General features: G+C 46.0%; 1 protein-coding gene across 1 annotated transcript in view; it reads left to right on the top strand.

The window, feature by feature from the left end:
• Positions 1–757: 757 nt before the first annotated feature.
• LOC121866031 (serine-rich adhesin for platelets-like) overlaps positions 758–10,881 on the top strand; it is a gene marked incomplete at its 5' end in the record, with an annotated part of 41,234 nt that continues 31,110 nt past the window's right edge. Inside the window, 1 exon segment of the mRNA XM_042365615.1 lies at positions 758–1,312. Within this exon segment, the coding sequence (XP_042221549.1) occupies positions 758–1,312 (555 nt within the window).

Below are 10,881 nucleotides of genomic sequence, written 5' to 3'. Positions count from 1 at the left end.
CCCACTCACCCCTCTCTGTGGTAGTCAGTGTTTGTTTGGCCGTAATGTATCAGACCGCCACCATTAACATAACGGTCACTATAACTCACTACATGCTGGGTTATGGTGACACATTGGATACTGATACAGGGATATGGTGACAGAGGGTTATGGTGGCAGAGGGTTATGGTGATACATGGATAATGAGAGAGGGATATGGTGACAGAGGGTGGTGGTGGCAGAGGGTTATGGTGATACATGGATAATGAGAGAGGGATATGGTGACAGAGGGTGGTGGTGGCAGAGGGTTATGGTGATACATGGATCGTATGGTTATGGTGATACGGTGGTTATGGTGATACAGTGTTATGGTGATGGTTCTGGTGATACAGTGGTTATGGTGATACAGTGTTATGGTGATACAGTGTTATGGTGATACGGTGGTTATGGTGATACAGTGTTATGGTGATACAGTGTTATGGTGATACAGTGTTATGGTGATACGGTGGTTATGGTGATACGGTGGTTATGGTGATACAGTGGTTATGGTGATACAATGTTATGGTGATACAGTGGTTATGGTGATACGGTGGTTTGATTACGTTAGCGGAGACTTGGTTAGGTTAGGTTAGGTCAGGTCAGGTTAGGTCAGGTCAGGTTAGGTCAGGTCAGGTCAGGTTAGGACTGTACCTGGTGTGTTAAATTGTAAATATTGGACGCATCAATATTTATCACCTGACTAACAATAACTTGTACAATACTGAATTTCCCTTTTCAGTATTTACAGCAGTTCACAGCCCACATGTACAGCAGTTCACAGCCCACATGTACAGCAGTTCACAGCCCACATGTACAGCAGTTCACAGCCCACATGTACAGCAGTTCACAGTCCACATGTACAGCAGTTCACAGTCCACATGTACAGCAGTTCACAGCCCACATGTACAGCAGTTCACAGCCCACATGTACAGCAGTTCACAACCCACATGTGCAGCAGTTCACAGTCCACATGTACAGCAGTTCACAGGCCCATGTGCAGCAGTTCACAGCCCACACAGTTCACAGCAGTCACAGTCACAGGCCATGTACAGCAGTTCACAGTCCACATGTACAGCAGTTCACAGCCCATGTACAGCAGTTCACAGCCCACATGTACAGCAGTTCACAGCCACATGTACAGCAGTTCTGATCCACATGTACAGCAGTTTACATCCACATGTACAGCAGTTCACAGCCCACATGTACAGCAGTTCACCCAGGCACATGTACAGGTTCACTGCCCACATGTACAGCAGTTCACAGCCCACATGTACAGCAGTTCCTCTTGCTGTGGGTAAGTGAAAAGCAACGTACAACGATATTTTTCATGGTATTTTTGACGGTTGCGACCGTTCAGAATTTACATGTGGGTGGGTGGGTGGAGTGGGTTCACGGGTGGGTGGGATGGTAGGTTTGCGTGTGGGTGGGTAGGTTTACGTGTGGGTGGGTGGGTGGGTACATGTGTGGGTGGGCGGGATCACGTGTGGATTGATGAGTCCAGGTGTGATTGGGTGCACTTGGGCAGGTTCACAAGTGGGTGGGTAAGTGGGTGGGTGGGTGGGTAGGCGGATCAAAATAGGTAATGAAAGGTAGTATCAAAATAGGTCGAGGTAAACTCAGATAATAGAACAATAATTGAAAACAGAGAGAAAGAGATACGAGCTGTGTTGGAGCCGTTATGACAACAACAGTGAGAGACAGAAGATAACACCCCCTCTCTCTCTCTCTCTCTCTCTCTCTCTCTCTCTCTCTCTCTCTCTCTCTCTCTCTCTCTCTTATATAACTCTTCTTTTCTTTCTTTATTTTTCATTATTATCTATTTTCTTCTCCCATTTCCTTACCCCTACCTCCACCACTTATCTCCCTCATCACTACCTCCACCACTTATCTCCCTCATCCCTACCTCCACCCCTTATCTCCCTCATCCCTACCTCCACCACTTATCTCCCTCATACCTACCTCCACCACTTATCTCCCTCATCCCTACCTCCACCACTTATCTCCCTCATCCCTACCTCCACCCCCTATCTCCCTCATCCCTACCTCCACCACTTATCTCCCTCACTTCCCACTTACTGTACCGTCAAGGTGGAGAAGGCGTGATGGAGAGGTCATTAGTAAAGTCTCACAGGTAAGCAGAGTGCCCTTGTTACCCACTACACCTGTACTTCACCTGTGTGGCTCCTGTAGGGGTGCTGTGGCTCTGTAGGGGTGTACTGCCTTAGCGTTTTGGGTCCATAGTTACATGACCTCTGACCTCCCATTGTTGACCTTTGACCTACCATATCTGACCTTTGATTTACGATATTTTATACAATACCTGTCCTCTGACCTGCAATACCTGTCCTCTGACCTACAATGCCTGTCCTCTGACCTGCAATACCTGTCCTCTGACCTACAATACCTATCCTCTGACCTACAATACCTGTCCTCTGACCTGCAATACCTGTCCTCTGACCTACAATACCTATCCTCTGACTTTATTTCACAATCTGCCCTGTGATTGGCTGAGGCTGATGAGAGTAGCCTTGATCCCCACCAATCACACACCAAATTCAGATCCAGCGGTGAGTTAATTAATTCTTACCACACACACACACACACACACACACACACACACACACACACACACACACACACACAACTTAATATTTCTGTTTATCTTCGTTAATTACAACACAAAAGTTTCTCAAATATAAAATACAAACAAATCCCTTTTGACTCATATTTAGTGGTTGTAAATCCCTCAATGGCAACTCGTAATCCCTTACTAGCAAAATCCCTCACTGGCAACTCGTAATCCCGTCTACCTAAAATCCCTCAATGGCAACTCGTAATCCCGTCTACCTAAAATCCCTCAATGGCAACTCGTAATCCCGTCTACCTAAAATCCCTCAATGGTAACTCGTAATCCCGTCTACCTAAAATCCCTCACTGGCAACTCGTAATCCCGTCTACCTAAAATCCCTCAATGGTAACCAAGACCATAACACAGTGTTGCCCACAAGAGATCCTCAGTTTTGTGTCACCATGGCAATTATGGCAAAACTCCTTCCTGCTGTTGCCAACCAGTGATCCCTGAATTATAACTTCTTTCCTCTTGTGTGTGTCGGGGAGGATAGCGACTCTGGTAGTAATCCCCTGAAATCCCCCCAAATCCCTTGAATTCCCAAATAACTACATGTAATCCCAAAAATCATTTAAAATCCCAGTAAAGACCAGTAATCCCAATAAACTGGTGTAATCTCCCCAAATCGCCTGGGAGGGGGTGTGGGGGAGGGGGGATTGTGGGTGGGAGAAAGGGGGAGGGATGGGAGGGAGGTGGGAGGATTGTGGAGTGGGAAAGGGGGATGTGGGGTGTGTGGGTGGGGGGGTGGGGGAGGAGTGTGGGAGGATGGGATTGTGTACTCATTCTTACCAAAAAAATCATTGGTGTCCTAATTGGCTTGTGACCTTCTCAATCTGTCTGTCTGTCTGTCTGTCTCTCTGTCTGTATCTGTCTGTCTGTCTGTTCGTTTATCTCTTTCTTTCTACGTGTCTGGTTTTTTCTTTGTATGTGTGTGTATGAGATAGATAGATAGATAGATTGTATATATGTATGTATGTATGTATGTATGTATGTATGTATGTATGTATGTCGGTCTAGGGTGACAGCAGGGGCGCCACTCACCCAAATACCAGACTGTCACTCGCTGTCTACCCAAGGCCCAGGGGAGACTGTCAGGCTGGGAGCGTCGATAGTGAGGTGGGAGGATGGGGTCGTTTCAGGGGTCGTTCTTTCGGGGGGTCGTTCTTTCCGGGGTCGTTCTTTCCGGGGTGGTTCTTTCTGGGTCGTTCTTCCGGGGTTGTTCTTCCGGTTAATGGGGTCGAGTTTTAATAGGTTCCCCCATTCTCATAGGCACCCAGCCGGCCTAATATTAGCCTTATCAAAACACACACACACACACACACACACACACACACACACACACACACACACACACACACACACACACACACACACACACACACACACACACACTGTATTTTCTCTCCCTCTTCTCCTCTTCCCCTTCCTTCTCTTCCCTTCCTCCCCTCCTCCCCCTCCACCCCTCTCTCCCTCCCCTCTCTCCTCTCCCCCTCTCTCCTAAATAACTCCAATACCCTCACAACACAACGCACCCTTTCACACTCTATCATCGATCCAATGGAAGGGAATCGAACCCTGGTACCCGAGCGATGAATTATGACACGTTATATACAGCCAACAATGTTTTGGTGTCCGTCATTACTAGAGCTCTGGCACCGTGGTCTTTGATCTTAGGAGGACAACTGCAGTCATTAAAACCTTACTTTTAGGGTTTTTCTTCGGTTTTATTGTCGTTTTTGGTTGATTGAGGTTTTTATTTGTTGTGTTATTTGTTGTGTTTGTTTGTCTTGTGTGGTGTTGTAAGTGATATAGAATTGTAGATGGTTAGGGAAGTGTTAAGTCTACGAGTTTATCTCACAGTTGTTGACATACGTACTACTACTACTACAACTACTACTACCACAACTACTTTTTTCTTTCTTTTTTAACGTGGCCTCCAGCCTCCCCCAATAGCCACACCTTTGCCGCCATTTTATTACCTTAAAATTAACTATCCTAATACAGTACATAAGTTGCTATTTTAGTTGTGTTGAGTTAGTTGAGCCGCAGATCTATGAGGCATTCAGTGACTGTAGCCTCATAGTCAATATCTGCAGCAGTTGTCGGCTTTGGGGCCGATGCTCTCGTTTCCCTGAGGCTAAGCAAAGCCGACCTAAGGAGAGAGAAGGACAGTCGACATCTCAACCAGGCTGTAATATAACTTCTGGGCTGCTGCTTCTGTTCGGATAGCACCTCCGCGAGTCTGCCGTAGAAGCATCTTGCACTTGGTCCTATCCCACCAGAGGTTGTGAACACTAGAGGAGTGAAGCTGCCTTGATCAACGTTGAGGATTCTCTCCCCGTATGCCCTTATCTTGTCGTTCTCGTTCCTCCTGTGTGCAGCATCGAGAGCTAAGTTACGGTGACATGCGGCCATGGGATAAAAAATCCTAATGTCGAAGAAGGCTCGCTGTCCCCGCGTCCAGAATCCTCAAGCACTGACGTCACCACGGGCTTCGTTGGATGTGTTTGAAGTCCTATGATGAAAATTCTCACCGTCCAATGGAAGGAGGGGCGGTTCCACCTTGACGTCGTGGCAGATTTCCTTCAACATATTTGCTTTTAGATCCCTTACTTCGTCATGCCTCATGCATATGAAGCCCCCTTTCTTGCACACCATGGCGTGGTCGATATCATAGGAAGAGCCACACACGCATTGGGAGGGCAAACCTTCTACTGGCTTACCGTACCTTAGAGCATTGGCATCTGTAAATTCTTGTTTATTAAGACTAAAACCATTTGCCCTTATCGGTAACGTTGGTAGCCAGTTCGAGGCGCCCACCTCCTGCGCTATAGCTACTTTTTTTTCATATTCTCTGGCACTTGCAGTAACATCCAGAGGGCGGAGGAGGGGTCCGACATCAGGGATAGTGCGCATCAGGTAGTTCCAGCGATGCTTGACTCCAAGGGTGAATGCAGCAAAAGCCGCATGTGGCTCTGTGTTAGCAATATCAGACAGAGCTTAGATTTCCTTCACCCACTCATTCACCTTTCCCGTTACGTACTCGGTCTAGGTGTCATTCGTGCCGATTACTGCGCCTAGGTGTCTTTGGCCATCCTTAGTTATTTTGACCTCACGTCCACCGAACACCTCCATTGCCCGTTTATTCTGTTCTGGCTTCACAATGAGGAAGGACTTGCTGGCGGTTGGGTGGTACCCTATTTGTGGACCTCGTGATGTTACCAGGTCCCACCACTTTTTGATGTCCTCCACTTTTCCTGTTCCTGTTAGGTCATCAGAGTACACCACTTGCTTGACCTCAGTTGTTTCATATTTCATTGTGTGTTGGAGCACGGATAGGCCTAATGCGTACATTGCCATGGCGACAGGGTCCCCCTGCGTTGCTCCCTCAGTCGCCTGTATGGTGGTATTTCCTCTTGAAGCTTGTTATATAGAGGTCTGTCGGGTTCCTATAGGTGTTTTAAACATACATTGCAAAGCTTGGGCACTTGATCTTGATGTTGCTAAGCGCTACTGCTACTACTGCTACTACTATTACTACTACTACTAATAATAATAATACTGAAGGGGTTAGAATATAAATTTATCTGCATTGCGAAAATATAACACACACACACACACACACACACACACACACACACATACACAGGACGGAATTTAATTAGCATATGAATTCTCTTTTTCTCTAAGTGGTGTTAAATATGTGATATTAAGTTTTTAAGAAATGTCCGTGTGTGTGTGTGTGTGTGTGTGTGTGTGTGTGTGTGTGTGTGTGTGTGTGTGTGTGTGTTGTCTTAAGAGGCAAGGCTTTAGATCTGTGTTAAAAAATGAGAAAGAAGAAAGACGTCAGGAAATAACACAAGTCGAGTAATTTGCATATGGCCCGAGGAATGACTTTACCATCAGTCTTAATGTGTTTGTTTCTTTGTTTTGTTTTTGTTTAGATGTTTGTTTCTGTTGTGTTTGTTTGTCTATTTTCTTGTTTGTAGTGTAATGATTGTTTGTTTGTTTTTCTTGTTTGTGGTTGTTTGTCTGTATTTACACACACACACTGCAACTCTATTAATAAACCGTTTAATATTATTATTATTATTATTTTACTCTCTCTCTCTCTCTCTCTCTCTCTCTCTCTCTCTCTCTCTCTCTCTCTCTCTCTCTCTCTCTCTCTCTCTCTCTCTCCAGTGCATACCTGTCTGTCTCCCTCCCTCTATCATTCCCTCCTCCTACCCTCTCTCCTTCCTTCATTCCTTCCCTTCATTCCCTCCTTCCTTCATTCCCTTCCTCCTTCACTCCTTCCCTTTATTCCCTCCCTCCTTCACTCCCTCTCTCCCTCCTTCCATTTTTCCATCCCTCTTTCCTTCCTTCATTCTCTCCCTCCTTCAATTCCTCCCTTCTTCATTCCCTGCCTCCCTCCCCCTCCTCCCTTCCTCCCCTCCCTCCCTCCCTCCCTCCCTCCTCCCTCCCTCCCTCCTCCTCCCTCCTCCTCCCTCCCTCCCTCAGAGACATAATCTGGTACATGATGACAGCGTGCCAACTCCACGGTGGGAGAGTCACACCAGGCGTTGACACCCCCTGACTTCCTCACCCGAAACAGTCGATCGATAACCTCCTCCCTCCTCCTCCCCCCTCCTCCTCCTCCTCTTCTTCCTCCCTCCTCTTCGTCACATACAAGTAGTAATTAAATCAGTGGCCGACACAGCCTCGTCGTGTGTGTGTGTGTGTGTGTGTGTGTGTGTGTGTGTGTGTGTGTGTGAACATAACACACACACACCGTCAACAGGAGTGTACACAAGATACATTATTAACTTCCCTCACCACACGTACCCTAAGGCAGGTGTAGTGTACGTATATCCTGTGTATGTATGTACGTATGTATGTATGTATGTATGTATGTATGTATGTATGTATGTATGTATGTATGTATGTATTCAGTAACACTTGTAACTTTAAGTGTACTTAATTTTAGGTCTCTGGTCCACCTCTCTCCCCCCCCCTCCTAGACACACTGAAGACTCACACTCACCACCAATCAGCTTCAAGATGTCGAAAACGATAGCCAATCGCAGTACGAATGTTAAAATCATCGACCAATAGAGGTAAATGTATTAATATCCACGATCAATCACCTCTTTGGTGTGAGCCCTCGACCAATCAGGTTTAAGTGCACATCTTCTATTGTCGAGACAAGGTGTTCAACCAATCACGTTCAAGAGTGTACCCCCAGGTTTTCCATAGACGAAACGACCTCTCAACCAATCAGGTTAAAGAGCGCGACCCTTACCTTTTACCCTGGGGAGATGTCGACCAATCACGTTAAGGAGCGAGGCTGCCTGGAGTGTGTTCTCAGCCAATCAGGATTAAGTGCGGGTTTTTCTTGTTGCAGGTGTAGTGTGTTATGATTGTAAGTGTGGTTGCATATTCACACCTGTATACACCTGTATACACCTGTACACATAATTACACATATGCACCTGTACACACATGCACATACCTACACATACACCTGTACACACACACAGGCACATACCTACACATACACCTGTACACACACACAGGCACATACCTACACATACACCTGTACACACACAAGTACACACTTACACCTGTACACACTCACACACACCTACACCTACACATACACCTGTACAAACACACACCTACACATAATAATAATGGTTGCCCCTCGTGTACGAGGATGGTCGGCCCAAGGGCCACCTAGATGTGAATTTGTTTAAGGTGTAGAAGCTGTCGCCAACACAACTTCCACACCCCAAGTTAACGAGCTGCACGACACATTGTTAAGGAATAATCCGAGAAGACCGGACAACTCGCCAACTGCACTGGCTAACCATTAACCCGGAACACGATCCGCAAATCAATTAACATCCAGGTCCCCAATTACTGCTGGGTAGACAGGCAAATGGTGTAAAGAAACTTGCCCATAGTTTCACCCTGCCCGGGGATCGAACACGGGTCTGCTTGCTTGCGAGGCGAGCATGCTGACCATTACACCACACACACACACACACACACACACACACACACACACACACACACACACACACACACCTGTAAAACAAGATTAGATCAACCATTAACACAATATTTCAGGTAGGTAACACGTCTGTATCTTACAGTCTTAAAGCGGAAACTACAAATACAGAAACTACAGCGTCACTCAATACAGCACTACAGGAAGCAACCGCTGTTATACACACAGGAACTACAGGTACACAAAAACTACACTGCCCAGGAAGAGTGTATTTTTGTGTATGAATACAATACCATCATCAACTATTGTATTTCACACGGGCAGGAGAGGTGTGTTTAGAAGTGTGTGTGTGTGTGTGTGTGTGTGTGTGTGTGTGTGTGTGTGTGTGTGTGTGTGTGTGTGTGTGTGTAAGGGGTGTAATATGAGTAGTAACAACAATAACAACCACACTCAAAACAATAACAACAACAACTCACAGAAACAACAACATCCACTCACAACAATCACACCACAACACATCACAACACATCTCCACAACATCACATCACAACACATCACAACACACTACAGTCATCACAAACAAGTATTAATACAACACGGGAGAAAATTACAGTCAAGTTACATAAAAATTCTGTATTGAGTAACATAAATAACCTGAAGTTACATAATCAATAGTAATACAGGTTACAGAGACATACAGTACATCATGGTCGACTTGGATAGAGAATACAAGGGGAGGTTACAGTGGAGGAATGGATACAGTACTCGATTTGTTATCATTGAGGTTCCTGGTTCGATTCTGGGGACTGATTTAATTGGGGTTAGGTTAGGTACTTGACGTTACAGTTGGGGCGAGTGACCTGTCGTGTGCAGTGTCAAGTGTATTATTAATTAAAGGGCAGATGATAGTGACATAATATTAATGGTGTGTGTGGGGGGGGGGGCAGGTGTGTGAGAGGGCCAGGTGTGTGAGAGGGCCAGGTTGTGAGTGCGTGATGGCCACTCTACCTTGATTGCTGTAATTATTGTATTTTTGTATTGATTCTGTGTAATGTATGGGGAGAGGGAGAGGGGGTGAGAGGGAGAGGGAGGAGAGGGGGGAGAGGGAGAGGAGGTGAGAGGGTGAGGGGAGAGGGGTGAGAGAGATAGAGAAGGAAAGGGAAGGGAGTAGAGGTGAAGAAGGAAGCGGAAGAGGGAGGAGAGGAGGAAAGAGAAGGAGAGGAAGAGAGAGAAAATGGGGGAGAGGGAGAAGGAGGATAAGAAAGAAGGAGGGGGTAAAGGAGAGAGGAAGTGAGACATAGAAGAAGAAGAAGAAGATGAAGAAGACAAGTAAGTAATAAGACAGACAGACAGACACACAAGGCAAAGGTTTAACAGACAAGAGCATAACAAGACGCTGACATTCCACCTAAAGCAGAACACCCGATATGTCCCCGACCCAACGAGACAAGAAATACACACACACACACACACACACACACACACACACACACACACACACACACACACACACACGAGAAAAAGAATAAGACAAGACATCAGTAATTTGAACCCGCCTCAGATGCCTCACTTGTGGGTGTTGGGGGTTCATCTCGTTCGAACCCTTGTCGCCTTTTTCTGACCACTTGCGGAGGGGGAGGAGGAGGGAAGGAAATGGGAGAGTGAAGGGTGTGTGTGTGTGTGTGTGTGTGTGTGTGTGTGTGTGTGTGTGTGTGTGTGTCACGGTTTTATCAAGAGAGAAGGATAAGAGGGATTTGGTGAGTGTCTGGTCTTATTTGTGAAGCAGGAAGAGGGTGGTCTGGCCTGTGGTCTTTGCCATTCAGAGGGGTCTTTACTTACTGGCGATCTTTACTCCTTGTGGTCTTTATTCCTTGTGGTCTCTACTCTTTGCGGTCTTTATTCTTTGCAGTCTTTACTTGCGGTCTTTAACACTATCGGTCTTTACTTACTGCTAGCGATTATTACTTGCGGTCTTTACTTGTGGTCTTTTCTCTTTGTGGTCTTTATTCTTTGCGATCTTTAATACTATCGAAATTGACTAGCGGTCTTTACTCGCTCCAAAAAAGAAAGTTTGCACCAAAAAGAAAGCAATTATGAAAGATGAACTGCTAAGGGAAAGAAAAAAGAGAGAGAGAGAGAGAGAGAGAGAGAGAGTTTTGTGAGTAAATAGAAAGTATTACCGGTATATGCCAGGAAAAAGAACATATCATATACCAAATAGAAAGTTTTATGAGTTACCCAC

The sequence above is a fragment of the Homarus americanus genome, unplaced genomic scaffold (assembly GCF_018991925.1).
Source record: "Homarus americanus isolate GMGI-L3 unplaced genomic scaffold, GMGI_Hamer_2.0 scaffold44845, whole genome shotgun sequence".
Lineage (NCBI taxonomy): Eukaryota > Metazoa > Arthropoda > Malacostraca > Decapoda > Nephropidae > Homarus > Homarus americanus.
This window is presented reverse-complemented; position numbering and strand designations above follow the sequence as displayed.